Source organism: Nothobranchius furzeri, chromosome 17 (assembly GCF_043380555.1).
Source record: "Nothobranchius furzeri strain GRZ-AD chromosome 17, NfurGRZ-RIMD1, whole genome shotgun sequence".
Classification (NCBI taxonomy): Eukaryota; Metazoa; Chordata; class Actinopteri; order Cyprinodontiformes; family Nothobranchiidae; genus Nothobranchius; species Nothobranchius furzeri.
Window position 1 is genome coordinate 498,466 of NC_091757.1, and position 22,160 is coordinate 520,625.

General features: G+C 41.3%; 2 protein-coding genes across 5 annotated transcripts in view; one reads left to right on the forward strand and one right to left on the reverse strand.

Annotated features, from left to right (window-relative positions):
* The first annotated feature begins 2,243 nt into the window (after positions 1-2,243).
* The window catches only part of LOC129153212 (uncharacterized), a 29,122-nt gene continuing 9,205 nt past the window's right edge, over positions 2,244-22,160 (forward strand). Inside the window, exons 1-11 of one of the 4 annotated variants that reach the window (XM_070546414.1) lie at positions 2,244-2,379; positions 2,715-2,792; positions 19,626-19,742; positions 19,884-19,987; positions 20,458-20,730; positions 20,840-20,933; positions 21,057-21,124; positions 21,217-21,603; positions 21,681-21,803; positions 21,930-21,980; positions 22,059-22,121. In XM_070546414.1, the coding sequence (XP_070402515.1) occupies positions 19,634-19,742; positions 19,884-19,987; positions 20,458-20,730; positions 20,840-20,933; positions 21,057-21,124; positions 21,217-21,603; positions 21,681-21,803; positions 21,930-21,980; positions 22,059-22,121 (1,272 nt within the window). In that variant the 5' untranslated portion in view covers positions 2,244-2,379; positions 2,715-2,792; positions 19,626-19,633. Of the gene's footprint in view, positions 2,380-2,714; positions 2,793-9,672; positions 9,805-19,377; positions 19,743-19,883; positions 19,988-20,457; positions 20,731-20,839; positions 20,934-21,056; positions 21,125-21,216; positions 21,604-21,680; positions 21,804-21,929; positions 21,981-22,058; positions 22,122-22,160 lie in introns of those variants that run through there. The other 3 variants (XM_070546415.1, XM_070546416.1, XM_070546413.1) reach the window with 3 other exon arrangements.
* LOC139063793 (uncharacterized) lies at positions 6,622-8,913 on the reverse strand. The gene is made up of 6 exons (XM_070546612.1): positions 8,834-8,913; positions 8,510-8,549; positions 8,020-8,125; positions 7,504-7,791; positions 7,246-7,314; positions 6,622-6,834 (listed from the first exon to the last, which is right to left on the reverse strand). Exons 1-6 carry the CDS (start codon positions 8,911-8,913, stop codon positions 6,719-6,721), a joined length of 699 nt encoding a protein of 232 aa, XP_070402713.1. The 3' UTR covers positions 6,622-6,718.

The window sequence follows — 22,160 nt, forward strand, 5'->3', positions numbered from 1 at the left end:
ATTTGGGACCTTTCACAGTAAAACTTGACCTTTTTGGTCCTGAGGGGGCGGGGCTTGTGTGATGTCATCAACCGACCATTCAATTTACTTTGTGGGTCAATGACAAATTACCACAGAAAGTTTGGTAACTCTATTCCGTTCAATTATGAAGTTATAGCAATTTAAATTTTTTTGGCGAGTAGTCAAACTTTGAGGCCTGGCTCCGCCCCTTCAACATATACGAAAACTCAGAATCCTTATCTCATTTTGTTCGCCCATCCCTTCTGAGCAATTTTACACAATTTTTGAGACGATCGTGCGAAAAATGATCGAGCAATCCAATCAGAGACGGACCCTAAAAACGGCAAAAAAGGCAAAAAATCGCCATTTCAACCCAAAATGGCCGACTTCCTGTTTGATATTGACCATGGTTGCAAGAGACTTTTCTGTGCGGACTGTTGAGTACTACAAGTATACCAAATTTCATAACTGTACGATAAACTAAGCTTTATGGAGAGGGGTTTTTTTCACTTTGTAGGGGGCGCTGTTCAGCCATTTTCTTTGCGATTTTTTTGGGACCTTTAAAATATCAAATTTTTCACCAGGCCTGACAAGTGTGCAAAATATTGTGAGTTTTGGGGTATGTTAAGGTCCCCAAAAAGCTGTTCAAAGGGGGCACGGAATAACAAAAAATAATTAAAGCTGCAAGCAGCGTCGTTCGGCCCTCGCAGCGAAGCTGCTCGCCCTCCGTCCGCACCCCCTCCACTCCATCCCCGACGCTCTCCAAACCCAGCTCCGCGCCGCTCCTTCCTGGCTGGTAGCCCAGGGCATGTCTGTGGAACAGAAATGTCGACCGCCTCGACACCAGAAACCGCCAACGGTCACCTCGTCTGCACCTCACCCTGATTCAGCATCCCCTCTGAGGCCACCATTATATTACACGTCTCACCACTAGGGCATAGTCAGAGTATCCCTTATCACAGGTGTGGAGGTACATGCAACATGTGTGACAAAGGCGCAGCAATCAATTTCTAACTCTTTTACAGAAGATCATTTTGCTGTTCACATGACGTTGTATGTGTGTGTGTGTGTGTGTGTGTGTGTGTGTGTGTGTGTGTGTGTGTGTGTGTGTGTGTGTGTGTGGGGCTGAAGCTGTGGCTGAGTAGCAGCAGGCCGAGAGACTGGCATCCCAAGGTCCGTCCTGTTCCTTAAAACCTTGTCCAGGACAGCAGCAGAAAAGCCAGCAGAGGGGCCAGGAGGAGTATTGGAGCCAGAAGAAGCAGCTATCGGACTGGCAGGGGATGCAGAAGCAGAGGGATCAGCAGGAGCAGGAGAACCATCAGCCGCTGTAGAGCAGGAGCCTTTGGCAACGTCCTGGTCGCTGCAGCTCCTATTGTTGGTTGCTTTGAGATGAGGGAGTCTAAAAAGACCACAAAAGCTTTGTAGTGTGTGTTGTTTAAGCTTGGAAGGTGCAAATTAGATTTGTTCTGCCCCATACCTTCCACAGATTTACAAGCAGCCATTATCTCTGCATCATCATCCAGCCACGACAGAGGGTGTCTCTGGGAGGGGCGTGATTCCTCCTGCTGAGCAAACAGGAAAAGCATCAATTAAAGACTTAGTTAACTTGAAAATTTTACTAATTATTAGTGATGGGTCCAGCAACACCGACACACCGGCGCATGTGTCAAGCTCATGGAGCGAAACCTGTGTCGATCAGTGTCGATCCGTGTGTTGCTTTAAGAAAAAGTCACGTGACCAACACTGCTGCTGTGTCGCTCATTGCCGAGGCGCCAAACTGTGTTTATAAGGTATCGACTCTGCATCTGTCAACGGGATGAGTCGCCGCGAAAAAATTACCATTTCAAAGATAAAACAAGACATCCCTCTTTACATCAAGAAAATGGAGCCAGAGAGGAAAAGAAAAGTTTCTGCTGTATGGGATCATTTTGATCTTTTAACAGCAAATAAGGTACGTGTTTGTCTTTCCTTGTTTCTGCGCATCTGTCAGAGTTGAAAACAGCAATGTGACTGACTCTCAGTGCAAATTATTTATTTAATTTAATTAGGTTAAATGTCGGATCTGCTCAGCCGAGTTGTCTTATACAAATAAGAGCACTTCCTCAATGCTGAGACATTACAGAGTCAAGCATGAAAACGAAGAGGAAGCAAAGAACGAACACAGGTAGACCAATATAGACACTGGGCATGCTTTGTCACAGTTGTTTTACTAATATATGTTTTATTATTTTGAAATCTAGAATCTAGGAAGACTGCTCTGGACCAAGCAGTCCTGAATTTTATTATAAAGGACTGCCAACCCCTGAGTATTGTGGAGAGTGAGGGGTTCGGGGGTTGATTCAGGCCCTTGATCCATCTTACGCTTTGCCAACCAGAAAGGTTTGTATACACAATGTCTCAGATAGCTGCTGTTACTCAAGTAATATATACAGTGCTTAACAAATGTATTAGACCATCGTCTGATTTAAGGTTTATGACACAGCAAACAAAAATAAACACTTGTGATTCAAATATCATGCATGCTTGAATAATTTCTGTCCGGTGTGTCAGCTCACATTTGGGTATAAAACTGGATTCAGTTTTAAATTCCTACCTTCTATTCAACAGGGCAAAACACAGAGAACTTCATAGCTGGATGTTTTTCTTGCTTTAATGACAGGTGGTCTAATTAATGTGTTGAGTACTAGACTAATTTGATTTTGATTCATTTTCAGACGGTTAAGTAAATGATGGCCAAAAAGCATGCGGAGGAACTCGAACGAGTAAAAAGGGAAGTACAGCAAGCTGTGGCAGTGAGTATAACAGCTGACATGTGGACCTCCTTGAACATGGAGGCTTAGCTCTTACCTGTCACTACATCAATGATAATATGCAGTTGTGTACATCTGTGTTGGGAGTCAAACACTTTCCACAAAGTCACACTGCTGACAATCTGGCCCAAGTCAAAAGGGGCATGATGGATGACTGGGCCATAACAAATAAGGTAAGGTGTCTTGTGACCGACGCAGCACCAAACATGATAGCAGCAACACGAACTCTTCAAATTCGACATTCAATCTGCATTGCACACAAACTAAATTTAATAGTCAAAAAATCCTGTGATCAGATCCCTGAACTTTCATCCATAAGACACAACTCTAGGCAGATTGTATCATTCTTCAGATCCAGCACCACAGCAAAAGAGAAGCTAGCTCAAGTGCAGCAACAGATGGGACGGCCCACCTTGAAACTTGTCACTGAGGTACCAACACGTTGGAACAGCACATATCAGATGCTGTCATGGCTACATGATGAGAAAGAACCAGTGTGGGTATCTCTTGCCTCTCCAAACAGATTGAACTCCACTCACAGCTGATGAGCTCAACATCTTAAGGGAAGCACTTCTTGTGCTGGCCCCTTTCCATCAGGCCACAGTGGAGTTGTCTGAGGAGAGGAGAGTTTCAGGATCAAAGGTCATCCCGATGATGAAAATGCTAAATTGTGCACTTGAGCGGAACTCTTTACATCTACACACACAAGCAGCCACACGTCTCCATGACCAACTTAGACGTCGCGTCACAGACACTGCTTCCAATCTGGAGTCATTAAGTGTGTTGACCCTATCAACACTTTTAGACCCCAGATTTAAAACACTTGGATTTCGTAGTTCCTCCAAGTGTAGTGAGGCTGTCAATCGCCTGAAAATGGAGTGTGCTGCAGTAATTGGTCACACAACATCTGAGCCACAGCCTGGACCTTCATTAGAGCAGTTACCCACTTCAGGCAAGTTGTTCAGTATTATCAGTTTATTTTCACATTTGTTTTGTTGCTAACAAAAACTAAAACTTCTATGTATTTTTTATTATTTCAGATAATCTGTGGCAGCAGCTTGATGAAGAGGTTGGCAGACAAACCACCAATGCAACAGCTGACTCGATCATTGAGGTCCAGCGCTACTTAGCAGAGGGAAACATTTCAAGACAAGAAGATCCATTAACATACTGGGGAAACCGGAAGACATCCTACCCACACCTTTTCCACCTGGCTTTACGGTTTTTGTGTACCCCAGCTTCTTCTGTGCCCTGTGAACGTGTGTTTTCGAAAGCTGGTGAAATAGTGTCCAAAAAACGTAATAGACTAAATGCCAACACATTGGATAAACTTATTTTTCTTAATAAAAATTTATAAAAATAAAAAAAACTTGAGTCAATGACACTGAAATGGGTAATATCACATTCACAGCACTGTCACTTTAATTGTCACTTGGTATCATTCACAGAATATTTTGAGGTGTATAGATTTTAAATTTAGAAGTTTAAAATAATAACTTATGAAGTAGGCCTACAATAGCTTACAGTGTATACAAGTATGATTAGGTCATTGAATCAGCGTCTGTTGTGTCTCCAGTATGTTGCCTGCAATGATATTTAAAGTCCAGTAGGTGTCATTATAGAGCAAAACAGCAGCACTGTGTCGACACAGTTTCAATACTATTTGGGGAATGTGCTGAAACGCTTCATGAGGCTTCATCTACCCATCACTACTAATTATGTTTAAGGCTAGAAATAATTTACTGCCAACTAATCTACAAAGGTCCTTTGTTTTGATCCCAAAAAATGAATAGAAAGAAACCAGAGTTTAAAAGGTTATTTGTTCGTACTACATTAAAGCAAATGTGTATGTTAACATATGGTGTGAAATTATGGAATAACCTGGATGATGAATTAAAAAAATGTACAAGTACTGGTCAATTCAAAAAAATGTATAAAGATAAAAGGCAAAAATCGTATGATTTGGTGGGTTTAGGATGGAGGATTAATGTTTTAGTAGTGATATTATTTGTGGAAGTAAGAGAGCGGTTTAATTTTTGTGTATAAGGCTATTTTGTACTTTTTGTTATTTATCTTGTTAAAGGGGGTAGGTCATATAAGATTTTTTCTTCTTCCTCCCCCTATTTCACTCGAATGCTTATATTCTAATTTGAAGTTTGTATATTTAAACTTTTGAGTGAAATAAATTATTGAATTGAATAAACAGGGAGCCCAGTGTGCGCCCCCCAGTGGAGGGTTAAGGTATTTATATTGTGCCATATCACACACCATGGTTGGCGAAAGAAGAAGTAGTTCTTGCTGAAAACGCTGAAAAGTAGCGGGGGCGTTCCTCAAACCGAACGGCAACACGGTGTACTGGAACAGGTTATCTGGAGTGACGAAAGCAGACACTTTAGATGCAAAAGGAGTTAGCGGCACCTGCCAATAGCCTTTTAGAAGATCTAGTTTAGTAACAAATGTAGCTGAACCCACACTATCCATACAATCCTCTACACGAGGCAAAGGAAACAAATCTGGGACGGTTTTTGCATTTAACTTGCGGTAGTCAGTAACAAACCTATATGAGCCATCAGGTTTATTTTCCAGTAAACATGGTGACCTCCAGGAACTGGTGCTGGGCTTTGCTAGGCCATGTTCTAAGATAACAATGGTGGCAATGGAAGCTAACATATCAAGCTAACGTTATCTTAAACAGTTTATTTAACTGCTGGAGCAGATTTAAACGATGATGCCTCACACTTAGATCGTTGTCGCTGGTTTCATCTTCACCCAATCACCCGTCGCATTTAGTAAAGTGAAGCCAAACTTTAGAGCGCGCTCATGTTCTTCTAGTCGGAATTTTGGAGTTCCGAGGAGAAAGCGAATGCACCATTAGTGAAACGGAAGCTAACAAATCAAGCTAACGCTATGTTAAACATTTTATTTACCTACCGGAGCAGATTAAGATGAGGATGTCTCACTTAGATTGTTGTCGCTGGTTTCACCATGCTGCTGTTTACAACTCGCTCGCAGCGACCGATGACATAACGCTCTTGCGCATGCGCAGCTGTCTAGGCAAGTTCTCGTTATGAAGGACGGGTACCGTAACGAGGCACTGTTTCAAATGAAGTGAATCGGTGCTCGTTCGGTACTGTGGAATTTGGTTGTTACCTTAAAAAGTACCGAATTCGGTACTCATCCCTAAACATTTATTTACTTTTTCGTTTTCCTCCGCCAGTCTCATAAATAACTGTGTCCTCCTGCAACGATCTCGAGGAGCAACAGACATCAATAACAACGCAATAAAAAGTCTGACGTGTTGTGTAAAAACTTCTATTTTTAGCACATTTTTAGGTACGACGTGTTGCTACCAGACGCACAGTGTGAGCTGAAACTGAGTGCTACAAACGGAAAAGTCGCACAGCGTTCGCAGAATATATAGCGGACCCCCGAGTCGGCTTGCAGAAGTGACATTTACACGTGGATGTTTCCTGGTCAGGTGCTGCAGCATGGTGGAATGTGGTGTTGTGGTAGGCTACCATCCTTTGACCCCTTTAAAGATTACAATTAATTTGTGGATCCATCTAATCTTCACCCTTCTCTCTCACACCCCCCTGAGCAGACCGTACCTCCAGTGGAGTGAGCACTACAAGTGAATTATCATTACTCCACTGATCCTCCTGTGGAGTACTTTTTGTGTATCCCGCTTGTGAATAAATCTTCTTTAAGTTAATCTGTTTGTCTCTGGGTCAGCTAATTTGAGTCCATCATTATTCATTATGACACAGTTTTAACTCACCACTGTGTGAGGGTTGTTTTGTTGACTTCTGGCAACTGTATGGTAGTCTCCTCCATGATTGTGATGTTGTTCAGGATGCACTCTCTAATGTGCTTGTAAGTACGAATGATGAGGGTCCACCTTGAAAATGTCACACCTTCCACTGTCTTTGGGTTTGGGTAAGCCATGCAGAGCTGGACAAAAAGGGCTTCAACAATCTGGTTGCAATCCGGCTACTGTCCAGGAATGCGTGCTCCAGAATAGAACCTAGGAGGACAAAAGTAAGAGAAATGGACTGAGGCAAGATCTGTAGAAGAATATGCATCAGTGGCTGAACAGCTGTGAGCAATATACCGTTTTGTCGACTCAACGCCTGGTGCAACGATTTTTTTTGTTGCTCTAAAATGGCCTTTGTTCAGGGTTGTTTGGTGGCGTGGTTAAAAAACGGTGCGCTCCTTTTTGTGTTCTGACAATCTTTTCCAAAGAGCGACAATGTTATTGGAGTCTTCAAGGGTGAGAGCCAGGCTGTGCTCTCTCAGACTGAAGAGTGCTTCAGTCAAATTCTGCACAGCTCTGAAACCTTATGTGTTGTTGGGGCTAACGGAGTCCTAAATGATGTTTGTCACGTATTTATAAGAAAAGAAATGGGCAAAAGTAGCCAAATCATATCTAACTTACCTGTCTCCTTGATGTCCCTGGAGCAGGTGTCATCAGAGTGGAAATCAGGCAGCCTTGATGGAGATGCAGCTAAACATAAATATCAAAACCTTTTATTAAACACACACACACACACACACACTTTCAGACACAGGTTCATAGAACAAAATTAATCAGTAACCTGGTTCTAAAGTCACTTATGTCATGTGACTTTACATAATAAAAGAATCCATCTTGACTTTCCCATCTATGTGATATTTGGGCATGAACATCACTCACTTTCTTTCATTGCATCCACAGGAGCATGTTTAACTTCTACAGATGCTATCTCTAGGAAGGGTTCAGATGCAGGTGATGTCAAGAAGTCATATGAACAGGCAGGTTGAGGAGTCTGGAGCATGGTTTCCAAAATGGGAACTGTCAGATCCACAAAATCCTCAGACTCTTCAAAGCCCTCATCTTCTGCCACAGCTACGTCCTCTGTCCCCAATGCTGCATTTGCCACTCTGCGGTCCTCAAGAACATCTCCTGTTTGGTCGTAGATATACTTGACCCCAATGTGTTTCCCTGAAAGCAATGAATCAAAAATTAACTTTAACTTTAATTAACGTTTGTTTAACTGTAAGTCACTGTCACGACACAATTTCAGCAAACAAACACATTGTTGACTTTTAATTAGCTAGCATGAAATATTAATCTAATCAGAGCTTGGTCAAAGCTGAACTTCGTCTCCTCTGACTCGTGCATCAGCTCAGGTAACACACCTGTGTACGCCTGTGGCCCTGTGTAATTCACACAGCTCTTCCCGAGAACTTCCTGTGACAGCTGGTTTGCAGCATGCCTCAGGAGGCCGCTTTAGGGGTGAGGCTCTGATCTCCCTTCTGCTGGCATGGTCTTCGTTCTACCTGGCCAGGCCATCCAACAGATACGCTTGAAAAAAGGTGTCACTTGCCAGCAGTGGCGGCTGGTGAAAAATATTTTTGTTGGGGCTGTGCTATTTTTTCTTTTAAACAAACTTGTGTTTTTTTGAGTTTTGTGCACAACTTCACTATTTCTTGAATTAAGCACAGCTCTTTTATTTCCTGTCTTACATTATTGGACAAAGGGATTAATCCACGTATGTCTGACTATTGGCACACTGCCTTGCGGACCAAGGTTGAAAAATACTGCATTAAATTGCACATAAAATAACATGACCATATATGGTCCACATCCACATTACTGTTTGTGAAACTAACAAACTGGAGAATTTAATCAGAATAATATTAAATAAACAAGTATGTACCTGATCTTTTGCATACTGTTGGTGAAGCTCTGGATGACCCCTGTGATGGAGACAGAGTCAATGTTCCTCTTCTGCAGCTGGTTGAACAGCATGTCCACATGTGGCATGATCTTGTGACACAGTGCCAGCAGAAAGCCGAAATCTTCTTCCAGCATTGTCACAAAGCCTCCTGCCTCTCTCTCAGTGACTGGATCAAAGTCATCCGAGTCTCTGATCATCTGGAAACATCTGAGGAGGTCATCCTTGTGCTCATACACTGTGTTGACAACTCTCTCTTGGACAAAATGTGCCGTTCTGATCCACTTCTTCATTGTGTTTATTCACTGCAAGCCTGCGTCCCTCGTCTTTAGCTGCATGGCTATGTTAGCTCTGCCTAGCATAGCTAGCTTCACCGTGTTGTCCATGTGTGACCGGGATAACTCATGTTTCTTCACCTTCTCAGAAAAATGTTTCATGTCCGTAACTCCTGACTCAATCCATGCCTCATCTGTCACAGTCGTTTGGAAAGCAAAATAACGCATTAGCGTGATTGCATCCAGCTAGCCAAGCCTTCCCGAAGCCTCGTGTGTACAGTTTACCTCTCTCCTCCTCCTGCTGGCTTATCTTTACGTCGGGCTGATCTGGTCCAAGCTCTTTGATATTAAGTTTTTCCACCATAGTTTTCCTCTTGAACGGATATTGGAGAAGAGACCGAACTGAATTCATTGGCTGCTGAGATCCGGTATCCATGCTGCTGCTGGTAGTAGGCGCACTGGCGTCCATGTTTGTTACGTCTGCGTGATGACCGTGACGAGTGAAGGCCAAAAACGTGCTGGAGTCGAGAATCTCCGAGTTCTACCGAGCACTAACGAAAGCCTTTGGCGGTAGCTCTATAGCCCATCATCATCAAAGCTGAGTCCACGTTTCTTCGGCTTCGTGAGGGGGCGGTCTCATGTAAAACCGAAACCATACATGGATGTAACATGGTCTGTCGTTCAAGAAACTGATTGGTTTATTTTGAAATTTCCGAGTCTGGCTTACTGATTGGACGATAGTACATTGTGTTTTGAATAAACTTCAATCTAATTGGGAGTTTTTTTCCACGTGATGTTTTCCATCCCGCCGATTGGCTCACAGTTTGGCTATATATGTGTCATTTGAACTGCATCTAACGTCTTTTTTAGTAAGACTTCTCTGAGTGCACACGTACGTTTGTTTGGATCTTTACCTGTTGCGTTTCTTGTTCATTTGTTTTAGTATGTTTGTTTATTTTTAAGCATTTTTAGTTGTTTTCATCTTGTTCACTTCTTGTCATGGTGAGTAATGAATGCTTTGATAAATAACTTCTTGTCATGGTGAGTAATGAATGCTTTGATAAATAACTTCTTGTCATGGTGAGTAAGGAATGCTTTGATAAATAATTTCTTGTGCAGATCTTTAAGCAAGCAGTTTTATTATTCCTGTGATTTAATTTGGAACCGAGTAAAGCTAACTGGTTGGATGGTGTGGATTCAGTTACACAGAGAGTGAAAGTGTTTGCACAGTGCGCTAAGCTGCCTATCTTTTTTGTTGAGAGATCAGCAGTGTTTGGATCCACAAAGTGTGACTACTTTGATAGTGGAAACTGTGTTTATGGCTTATTTTTGTGCATTTAAAGTTCAACCGCCATTGATAGTTGTTAAAAGTTGTTAAACCTGTGCATATGAAACAAAAAAATAACGCTTTTTGTTATCGATTTATTGTGAAATAACGGAAGGTGTGCTTGCTCCTTTTCCTGTTGAGCGGTTGTGATTTATGTCGATTGAGTGCGTAAGTGCTCCGTGTGTCTCCGCACTGACGCAGAAGAATGTAACGGTTTCAATATTGATTGCTGAAGTATGTTACAAAGTCGTAGACATATTCGTTTTGTGGGTCATTTTTGTCACGTTTTATTTAATAGTCAATACTTGAACATTTTTCTGCATAGCAATAAAGACGTAAATGCTACATGTGCGTTTGAGAAGCAATGGCCCATCCGCCATTTTGAGTGGGTGTTTCAGTCTTCAAATGCAAGGGAACTTGTCCGTCTAACGAATGCAATGTGTTGAATGGCTTCCCATTAAACATGGCTCTGTTTCCGTCATTTTGGGTGGGTTTTTTAACTTCAACGATGTGAGTGGGAACCCATCTAAGATGGCGGTCAGCTGCTACGTCATTTCTTCCTTCAGTCGTGTAGATCAGGGATTCCCAAAGTGTGGTGCGTGCGCGAGCTGCCGCTAGGGGGTGCGCGAGGTGAAAAGTGTAATGGCTGCAGAGCTCAGAGAAGTCATATCGGTATCGCAAAATATTTTTATGCCAGTTTAAATTACAATTTCAGAGGTCATTCTAAAATATTATGGATCATGATAAGGATCTATTGGAGATCTAACCCAACTTTTGGACTGCTCTGCCAGTCACTGTGGCTCAAGCTGAGAGGGGCTTTTCAAAACTTGATCAAGTCATACCTGAGGTCACCTATGTTTCAGGGGCGGCTGACTAACCTGGCTCTGATTAGTATCAATCACTCAGTAGGGGAGCAGATTTCATATGATGACATTATTGATGACTTTGCATGAAGGTTAGGTTTTAATTTTAGTTTGTGTTTTCTGTTCTAAGTGCAATGCTGTAGTGATTATCTTTAGTTTGTTATGTGTGAAATATTTTTGCTATTTAGTAGGACTGCACGATATTAGGAAAACCTGCGATATTCGATAACAGTGCTTAATTTTGCGATACCGATATTACTCACGCTAAATGAACAAATACTAAAGTATGCAGTGTTGATGTCGCCTGGCGTGTGACGTTTGCTCTGGGTTCAAAGCAAACAAAAACTAATGCATGAATTCCATTACAGCATACCATTTTTATTGAAAAAATATGCAGCTGCACCTGCTACTGTATTATCAGCAAAACAACAAACTGCATGCATGCAGTTTCTCAGTGACTTTAAAACATCTCCTCCACCATAAAACTTTTTCTGAAGCTCCAAATACAGAAACACATCCTTACCAGGGTTTTTGAATAATTAAAAAAAAAAAAAACAGAAAATAAGTTTAACTGTTAAATAATAGCCAACATCACTTAAATGCAACAGCAAATTCTCTCATAGCTACTGAGCATTTTCTCCACTTATGTGGTTATGATATAAGGCTGTTACTGTAATTGGGAAGTGAACTGTGCTGGGCCAAACTAGGAGAATATTAAGATTTTCTGAGGGAAAGAGAAAAACAATTGTCTACCTTTCAGAAGAGGAACTGGCGAAAAACTACATGGAAAATATTTGAAAACTTTGTTTTTAACCCCAAATTGAACAAATTTACCTAGATCTCAAAAAGCAGCTCAGATGATGAAACTGCAACTATGATTCTGATAACAAGCTAACAAATTGAACTAGCTCCTCTAAGATAAGCGGCTAGCAGAGCTTCTGACTGACAGTTTATGTGCAGCAGCAAATCAACTATCCTGATTAACAAGGTTATAAAAGCTCATAAATGAAAAATCACTTTGATGTGTGGGGGAACTTTTCCAGGCCCTCTTTAGCAGGGTGGGACTGGGAGGAGAGTGCTGTAGCCTTTTAGCTGGAAGCTAACCGGAGCCTGGGGCTAACGGTGGGTTGGTTCACAGGCACGTGTCGGAGTCAACCCGGTTATTATCAGCTGCTTAACGACACCGAGCGGACTCACGTTCACGTTTGAAAGCAGCGCTGATTCCAGAAACCTCAGCACAAAGTGAGTTTGTTAATCTGAGCCAGCATGACGAACAAGGGAAGCGAGCGTCAGCGGAAAGCGGGGGGCGGAGCAGAGCAGAGATAGTGGAATTTTGGGGTAAGGGTCTATGTAGGGGGCGGGCGTATTACGTGAATGGACCTGTCTGATTGGCTGCATATCAGAAGGGCTACATTTGATTGGTCAAATAATACTTCCGCTTAAAAAACAGAGCTGGTTTACAAAAAGTTGATGTATGACACGGATGGAAATGTTTGAACCAAACATTTATCGCCGTTTTTGACGTCCTTTGCGGTAGGCCTATCGCACGTCCTGTTATTGCGATGACGATAATTTTTCGATACATTGTGCAGCCCTACTATTTAGAATATTTATTATATATTATGTTCATATATTGTTAATATTTAGTTAGTTTAGTTGTTTTTGTATTTTTGATTCTATATATTTTGATACAGTATATAATGTATATTGCTTTACATTCTGACAACTTCATAGTAATTAATGTAAATATGTGCAACTTAGAAAAATGAATGTTCAATAGTCGTTCTAATAAAACATGCCTGTTTGCAGAAAACATGCATGTGTTTGTGCAGGTGGGGTAGTGTGGTGGTGGTGGTGGTGGGGGGGGGGCTCAAAGGGGGACTCGCCCGGGGAGTAATTCCATGTAGAACTGCCACTGGGAACAAGCACAATTCAGCCAAAGTTTCATCATCAGGGAACATTTTCTAAGTGACAAGTCTCCCTGAGAGACCGGGTTTGGAAAACTCTCGCTTCAGTGGAAGGAATCTTCCTGCATGGTTCTGCAACATTCTCCAAGCCCCTCTCCACATCTTCAGCTTGCTGTGCACCTTATGTACATGCTGACAGTGAGCTGCACTGAGCGATGTCCAGCTCAGATGTTCAGAAGGGAATCTTTTCTTGAGTGATTTAGCAACATCTGCGATTTGCTAAACGAATAAAGTGTCAGTTTGTCTGCGTGCGTCGGAGTAATTCTTTCTTTCTCCGTCAAAATAAACGGCCAAATACGGGAACTGTCCGGTCAACACAAGCCCTGCTTTTAACTGTTCTGTTTTCTTGTGAAAATAGATAAAATTAAACTTGATTAACACCAGAGGCAGGCACACTGCGCCGTTATCTCTGTCACTGTAAATAAGGGAAAAACAAAATGATCGGATCCTTTTCTGACCTTCCCCACCTACAAAGTTTTATTACAACAATCAAACGTGACAGAGCCTGGATTTGTATTCTGAACAGTCTAAACATGTTTTAAAAAGTAACGTATGACAAAAGTGGCACCTGCTCAGTAAAACCACCAACAGAGTGAAAAATATCAAAATATTGTAGGCAGAGACGGGCTACAACTTCTGGATCCACTTTATATAAATCGTTTTATTGATTATCGTTTTATGAAAGATAGCTTTGACGTACACGAGCGACCAGTACCAGCTGCTGTCTGACGGTTTTGTGTTCTGGGGCAGCGGCTGGATCTCTGGGACTTGGAGCTCTCTTAGTCTCCTACACATCTTTGGGGCAGATCTGTGGCCCCCCACACTCTATTAGACGCTCTTATAGAGAAACCTTACATAAACAAGCGCTTGTACACACACAGGTGCTCACATGGTGCTCTCATAAGTATGGACTTGGGCACGTTCAACACATGTCTTAAGGCTGTTGTTGCCACTAAATGCACTATGATTTATTATTATCGTGTGATTGTATTTCTTCAAGTTGACACAGTGATGGCTTGCTCCTGTTGTGTTGTGTGTCCCATTTTTTCTCTTCTTTCTCTTTCTGCAGGCCTAGAAGCAGACTCTTGTTCATTATTGTTTATTTTTGTTGGACCCCTCCCCCCTATCTCCCCCCACCTTTTGTCTTTGTCTTTATCTTTCACCTCTGATTCCGTTGTCTGGTCGGAATTACAAAGTATTCAAAAACAATAAAGTTTAAAGTATCAGACGTGACATTAGCTTTGATGCTCCACCTGAGAGTAAATCTGTAAGGCTTTTCACCAACATTCAGACATCAATTCTGTTTGCTTCACAGCCAGACAGGACACAGGGAAAAAATAATAATGTAATATTGTGAGTTTATTTTTAGTCATGCGAAGTTTAACGTAGAAATAAGTAAAACGTTATTAAAAGTTACAGTACTTAAAGCTAAACTGAGATTAAGTAAAATAATGTAAATACCATAGACTATTCAAAAGTTTGACTGATAACAAGGGGGTGTTTAAACTATTTAAGTAGCATTGTTTAAGACTAAATTAAAGAATATGTTGTGACTGAATATTTCCTACAATGCAGTTATAAATAAATGTTTTTTAGTACATGTGTTGTCGACTATTTGAATTAGTCTAAGCACTCTATATAGAATACAGCAGGTGTATGTGCACTTTCATAAGTGCAAGTAAGTACTAATAAAACTTGACATTTAATAACTTTTGATATTTTTAAACAATAGTTTGAAATTTGGCATGATTTAAAACTTCATTCTTGGTGTTTGATTAGATATTTTCATTTTTATATTATGATTCCTTGTTCAGGGGTTATCAGTAAAGTAGTAATAATTATAGTAATAATTATGTTAATGTATTTTGTCATAGATGTCACACACAAGTTATTGATTATTGCCCTTTAAATTAGATTATACTGTGATTAACTCATTTAAAGAGCAAGTTGCTCCCAAATCAACTTTTTTTTTCTGATAAACTATATAAATGTGTGTCTAATTGTGCTACAGAAATGCGTAGGCAATAGTTTTGCACTTTAGTGCATTTTAGATAAGATTTTAATTTTCTGCCTAAAACTGTCAGTGTTGTGCGGTTGTCAGATAAAAACTCTGCACTGCATTTGAATTTAAATCTGTCATAGCTATTGGCTAAGAGGTACACAGTGATGTTAGATGGTACATTTTGATGTCACAATGTTGTGAGTGTGTGTATTTGTTTGTGGCTCCACCCTCTCGGTCTGCTAGACAACAGCATTTGTTGCATTTTTCAAACAGGAAGTGGGAGTTGAATAAGAATGTGGCCATGGGTGACTTGCTCTTTAAAATGTAGGATTGTTTTTACAATTATATAAGTTTAGCAAATTGATGGTTGCATAAGATTCTAAAAGGCGTGTGTGTGTGTGTGTGTGTGTGTGTGTGTGTGTGTGAGAGAATGGTGTGAACCAGTTGTTTCTGCCAGTTGAATCTCTTAGATTTCCCTGCATGTGTAGCTCGGGGGTGACGATGGCTGAAGATATCGCGTTAGCATTCACACTTGTTCAATTTTCAATTTTAATTCTGGTGCCTGTTAGCAGCTGAAACACATCCTCACGTGCTTGTGGATATCATATATTCTATATGAAAACATGACTGTAATAATAAGTAAAGGTTATCAGCTGTAGCTTCAGTGTGGTAAGGAAACGTGACAAAAGAAAACAAAACACATTTCTCTTTATGGCCTATATTGTTGTCATCAACATAACGTGATTTACAGAATACATGTGACCAACTAACATTTCATGTTCTACCACCGGATGTTTGGATCAGAATATGAACCAATCAGATCTTAGATCATGTGAGAGCCAGGTGTTTCCCGTCATCCTCTAGATCAGTGGTTCCCAAACTTATTTAGCCGCGCACCCCCTTCTATGTCCGGACCACGTCGACGCACCCCCCCACACACACACACACATCAGGGCGTAGCTATATATATATCAGACGTCAAGCTAAACAGACAGGGTAAAAAAATATGATCGACCTTTTTCCCCCTCACTTTCATTTTTTAAATAGTAATTAATAAACATTCTATACCATTACAATTTCCTTCGATTTAATTTTAAATAAATATTTAGGGTGCTCAGGTAGCATATAAACAATGCAATTTAACGGTTTTCTTAAAGTAGGAACGTTTAACCTGTGCGGCCAGAGCGCTCTCCTTCCTTCTGCTCTGCGTAAACCTGAGCTGATCACTTGTGTGTAATCAAATGTCTATAGGGGACAAGATATAGCCATGAGGTTCACGTTTGCCTCAGAGCGACTTGCTGTTTTATGGTGTGGCTGAATCTGCGATCCGCTGCCACTCGGACAAGAATAACAAATGCTGCACCTTCCGAGTCACTGGCTGGAGCGGACCCAACTTTAATACGTCATCCCAAAATAGAAGCTAATATCTTAATTTGACCTGGAATGAAGAATGTTGTTATAAAACCTCTTAAAAGTTTTTATCACAGAGGAGTCAGAGCTCATTTCTGCCTTCAGTCTGACGGCGCGCCGCAGTTTGCGCAGCGTGCACTTATTGAATCTGTGTGTGTGTGTGTGTGCGCGCGCGGCACAGCTCCATGAAGCTTGGTTTATGCTTGACGCATTCACTTTCCGCTTGGTGATGCGGCTCGCGGATAGAACACGCTTCACAACTTGCAGCGTTTAAGTCACTGTGTCTCGTTATTGGTTCTATTTAAACCAACGTTGTAAAATTACTTCTGCCCAGCCCAGATGTGCTCCCTTGTGCACCCGTGAGCTGTGGTTCCGCTGGCACGCGTCTGACCTCTGACAGATGCATTCTGAACTTCAGATCTTCAGCGCGCTGTCAATAGCCTGAATGGGAATCATTTCTTGTTATTTAGTTACATCCACAATGTTCTGTGTGTGAGGTTTACAATGTCAGAACACCTGCATGAGACAGGTGTTAATTACAATCTGCCAGAATGACTCACCACCTTCAGATTTCTCCAACACCGTTAAAAATGATCAAATACGGAACATATCGGCGTGCGCAGGCCAGAGTGTTGAAGCTCGGCGCATTGTTATTATGAAGTTAGGGCACATGTGGAGGACACACACACACACACACACAAATATACTTGTTTTCAATTACATTTATTGTGCCCACTTACTTTTTCTTTGGCCCACCCACAAATGAGTTTCTGGCAGCGCTAATGGTGACACCTGACAGACTTCTCTGAGCTCCGCAGCCATTACACTTTTCATCTCGCGCACCCCCTAGCGGCAGCTCGCGCACTTTGGGAATCCCTGCTCTAGGTTTTGCAGCCGAGGGAGAGCAACTGCAGCGCCTTGCTCCAAAATCTGCGGCCGCCTTGATCTCACAAGGTTATCGTTGCCTACGTATGCATGACGTCAGAGCAAGTCGGCGTCAATTCGGACACAAATCTAACCGGCATGCACTGCTCGCCGATCACCGCTGGTCTAATCTGCGCAGAACTGGCTCATCTCCAACACAGGCAACGGCTTGAGTACAGCAAAGCGGAGTTGGTGATGTACTGCGTTGTATGGCGGAAGTATGCGACGACTAGGGATGAGTACCGAATTCGGTACTTTTTAAGGTACCGACCGAATTCCATAGAACCGACCGAACACCGATTCACGTCAATTCAAACGGTGCCTCGTTTCGGTACTGCCAAGACAGTTGCGCATGCGCAAGAGCGTTATGTCGCCGGTCCCTGCGAGCCCGTTGTAAACAGAGCAAGCATGGTAGAAAGAACGCACGCTAAAGCTTGGGTCCACTTCACTAAATGTGGTGGATAACTGGGTGATGAAACTAGCGACAGACAACGATCTAAGTGAGACATCCTCATCTTAATCTGCTCCAGTAGGTAAATAAAATGTTTAAGATAACGTTACCTTGATTTGTTAGCTTCCGTTTCGCTAATGGTGCGTTCGCTTTCTCCTCGGAACTCCGAATTTCCGACTAGAAGAACATGAACGCGCTCTAAAGTTTGGCTTTACTTTACTAAATGCGACGGGTGATTGGGTGAAGGTAAAACCAGTGACAATTATCTAAGTTTGAGGCATCATCGTTTTAATCTGCTCCAGCAGCGAAATAAACTGTTAAAGATAACGTTAGCTTGATATGTTAGCTTCCATTGCCACCATTGTTATCAGCTAATGGTGCGTTCGCTTTCTCCTCGGAAATTCTAACTTCCCAGTAGGAAAAATCAAATGAAAAAGGACGGCAAAAGGAATGAAGATACACAGTAAATTTAGTTCACAGTAAAGATGTTTGCTTCAGTTTAATTATCAGCTTATAAAACTACAAGGACGATGTTAAAATACAAACTTGTATGTTATTTATCGTGATATTTATCAAATATGGTTATATATTGAGAAAAATATCTATTTAATTATAAAAGAGAATTAAAATAATAAACACTCAAAAGTATCGAAAATTGGTACCGTTAAGTACCGGTATCGACTCGTAGGTACCGGGAATTAGTACCGGATCGATTCAAATGTCAAAGGTACCCATCCCTAGCGACGACAAAATCATGTTTTGTTGAGGGAACAAACAAATTAAAACTTGAATACGTTATTATGTTTGTGAATGTGTACAAAATAAAGGTTTATTACATTTAAAATGGTTCAGTTGTTATTTTGACTCATTTTGGCAGCTGACCAGCGGGGCCGATAGATTCTTGGCAGGGCCGGTAAATATTCAGAGTTACCGGCCCAGCTGGCTGGTTGGTTTTGAAGTTAATGTCCACCCCTGTACATTATGATGTCACAATGTTGTGAGTGTGTGTATTTGTCATCGACATTAACATATGTACAATGAGTTTCCATAGGCTCCAATAACAAGTTTTTGTACTAAAATGGGAGGTGGCCACCACCGCCATTTTGACCGTGTCACCGGTTCCGTCAAGGCCAGACAATTCCATAAAAGGGAAGAGAGGAGGAGCTGAGGGTGGGGCTGCAAGGCTGGGATCAACTCAAAATCTCGGAGCAGTTTCCAAGCCAGGCCGAGTCTCAGACTGAGGCTTTTCCACGGAGCTAGCTCTGTGGTCACGTGTGTCGGATGCTCATTAATTATACAGAATTTTAGTCTTTAAATACACTTAAACAGAAGAGTGAGAAAAAAATTCACCCCCTCAGAGTTGTCATGAGTGTAAACTAGATCATTTAAACCAAAAACATGTTTTGGTACCAGGCTGTAAACATGTTTATTTCTGCTGTGAAATTGGTATTTTTTAACATGGGAGTCAATGAGGATTTGCTCGCTTCTGACTCCAGCCCCTAGTGGATGAGGGTGGAACTGCAATTTTTGGTACTTCCGGGTTGGGACCGATTTTAGAGCCGCATTGTGGGGGCTTGGTATTTGTTTGTGGCTCCACCCTGTCGGTGTGCTAGGCAACAGCATTTGTTGCATTTTTCAAACAGGAAGTGGGAGTTGAGTAAGAACCTGGTCATGGGTGACTTGCTTTTTAAAATTTAGGATTGTTTTTACAATTATACAAGTTTAGCAAATTGATGGTTGCATAAGATTCTAAAAGGTGTGAGTGAGTGAGTGAGTCTAATTCTGTCTTTACTGAGTACAGACACATGATAACATAGAAATCCATAGTGTTTGTGTTGCTTTTCTAATAGTGCTGTCATGTATTTTATGTTTCAAACAGCATTCGCTATGCCTGGCAAAGAGTCCAAACGCAAGGCGGATGCTGCTAAGCGCAGCAATCGTCCAGCTCCGCCTATTCGTATCGGGATTCCAACGCACAGCAATGATGATGTTAATTGTATGTATTGCAGTATTATTTCGCAGAACAAATTATTGTAGTGTTTTGCAATTCATTTAATCTATACTGTATTTATGTAAGATGAAAAATTATTAGCCAAAAAGATTGTTAATTTTTGTGTGTGTGTTTTTGTTTTGTAAGTTTCTGGAACTGGCTTTCGTCATCGAGTTCGTCGTTGGCCGACCAGTGTGATTTCTAACAAAGCTCACAAGCTGGTCCTTCCAGATGAGATTCCTGACAAGAAAGTGAGTGTAATGTCCACAAATATTTAAAATGTAAATATAGATTTTCTTCCAATAATATCTAGCAGTACTCTGGGATTCTAAGGATACGGTCAGATGGTGTTGAAGCCGTTATCAGTTACAGTGCTGCAAACAGACTGAATCGGCTTCTTTTTGACATGTGCCTAAAGTCTACCAACTTTTGAATCTTAATAGAAAACCTAGTTGTGTTCATCTTCCTTTTTAGTCGGTGCTTCTCAATCTGTGATTTAGAACTTAAGCTGCTCAGTTATTTTTACATATCTTTATTTGTATTTATGTTGGTGTATTCTGTGATTAGTTTTACCATTTCATGTTTTATTGTTTGTAAACTTTGACTGTTTAATGTGATCTCTTTCTTCCTGAAAAGCATATTGCATTGCCGTTTGTATGAAATGTCATAGAAATACAGATTGTTTTATATTGAAATGTATGTATTAATTTTTCTAATTTAGTTCATCCTACTTGTTGGGGACTCCCACTTGAGGTCCGTGGCAGACGGCATAGTCCCTATGCCGGTTGGCGGCCTCGCTTTTGGTGTGATGTCCACTCCAGGAGCTTGTGCAGATCTTCTGCGCCTTGAGGTTTCACAGGCTGTGTTACCTCGGGAGCCTGATGCTGTTTGCGTCATGGCTCCTTCTAACAACCTTACGGCCAGCAGAACAGTTGAAGAGGCAGGGGATGCATTTGAGCGGTACCTTTTGGCTGTTCTCAGTCGCTGGCCTAAGGTGAGAGGCTGATTTGTGTAATTTTGAAGGTATGAGAAATGACAGTAAACGTACATCTTTAAAAATAATTGTATTCTTTCTTCTTCTTTTTTTTTTATTTTTTTTTTAGGTTTTCTGTACCTCCATGATTCCCCGTTTAGTTGGTTCCTGGGAGCGTCAAGACCTGTTTCAGCAGGAGTACCACCGCAGATCGGCTAAGCTAGGTAAGTTGCAACATAATTAGATGAAACGGTAGTATTAACGACAAGCGTTATTGCTATTTACTCTTAGGTATCAAACAATCACAATGTATAACTTTACATGAATTTTTTCCTTCTGCTTCGAAGGTGTAAGTTATGTGCCGATCCACGATCACCTACCCAGGTACCGTCTTAAACTGTGGTGCCGTGATGGTGTAAGTATATTGCTTGGAAGAAAACAAGGTAAAGGTTCTTAAGTTTGAGATGATAAATTTGTATTTTCTTTTGTTCGTGTTTGTGGTTGCAGATCCACCTCAGTGATAATCACGGGATGCCTATACTCACGCAACTGATGTGGAATGCCTCCTATCAGTTCTTGGAGACACACGCACCAAAGCCACTGGTGCAGCACCAGGTGTCTCGTCCGCAGAAAGCGAGTATTGTGCCCCGTGTGGTTGTGAAGGGTGTGGAACGCATTCCACCTCCACGCCCTTCCGAATGGACGTTTGTGAGACCTAGCGGGAAGGTGAGAGACTTTATAAAGTATAAATATTGTAAAATGTTTATAATTTTAGGCAACTGGGCCAGTAATGCTTCTAAATGTGTTTTCTTTTATTTACCATTGCAGAGAAACCATTCAGGGGAATTTGAAAAGACTTCTAATTCCCCCAAGAAACGAGTGGTTGTTTCTAAGGTTTGTGAATGTTTTTGATTGATCTTTTTCAAAGAATTTTGATTAGATGATAATATGTGGTGAATTTTCTTCAATAGACTGATGACACTTCAGTGGCCTTGAAGGAGTGTTTCATCCCCCTGAATCCCGTTAGGTTCTCACCTTCAATTCTGGCTGCCATGGACACGATTGCTCCAGCGGATGGTCCCACAGAATTACAGGTAACTTTAAAGCTAAAGTTTATTATTATCTTTTAATGTAATGTTGTTCCTGATGCTTGTAATATGGGCTGTCTGTATGGTATATTTGAAAGTATTGTACTTAACCGTATTATTTTCTGTTTGTAGACTACATCTGTGCGACATTTTAAGAAAGCAGCTAGGCGTGTCCAGCAGGAGGTTGATTCATTAAATTATCTGGCATACAAATACATTGTGGTGTTATTTTTCTTCACCGTTGTTGTTCTTGAATTATAGGTTGCATCCACACCTTGCATAAATCCTCTTGCAGACGTGGAGTCTGTTCGGTCTAGGAAGGAGGTAAGAAGCGTGTGTTTCAAATATAAAAACTAAACTAAT

Bases quoted from the DNA above. Each gene is read 5' to 3' on its own strand.
- LOC139063793 (XM_070546612.1), bottom strand. From the start codon at position 8,913: ATGGACAACACGGTGAAGCTAGCTATGCTAGGCAGAGCTAACATAGCC. The intron at 8,126-8,509 runs GTACATACTTGT...CTGGCCAGGTAG, and splicing joins AACAGTATGCAAAAGATCAG to AACGAAGACCATGCCAGCAG. The intron at 6,835-7,245 runs GTAAGTTAGATA...TTGTCCTCCTAG, and splicing joins CAGGGACATCAAGGAGACAG to GTTCTATTCTGGAGCACGCA.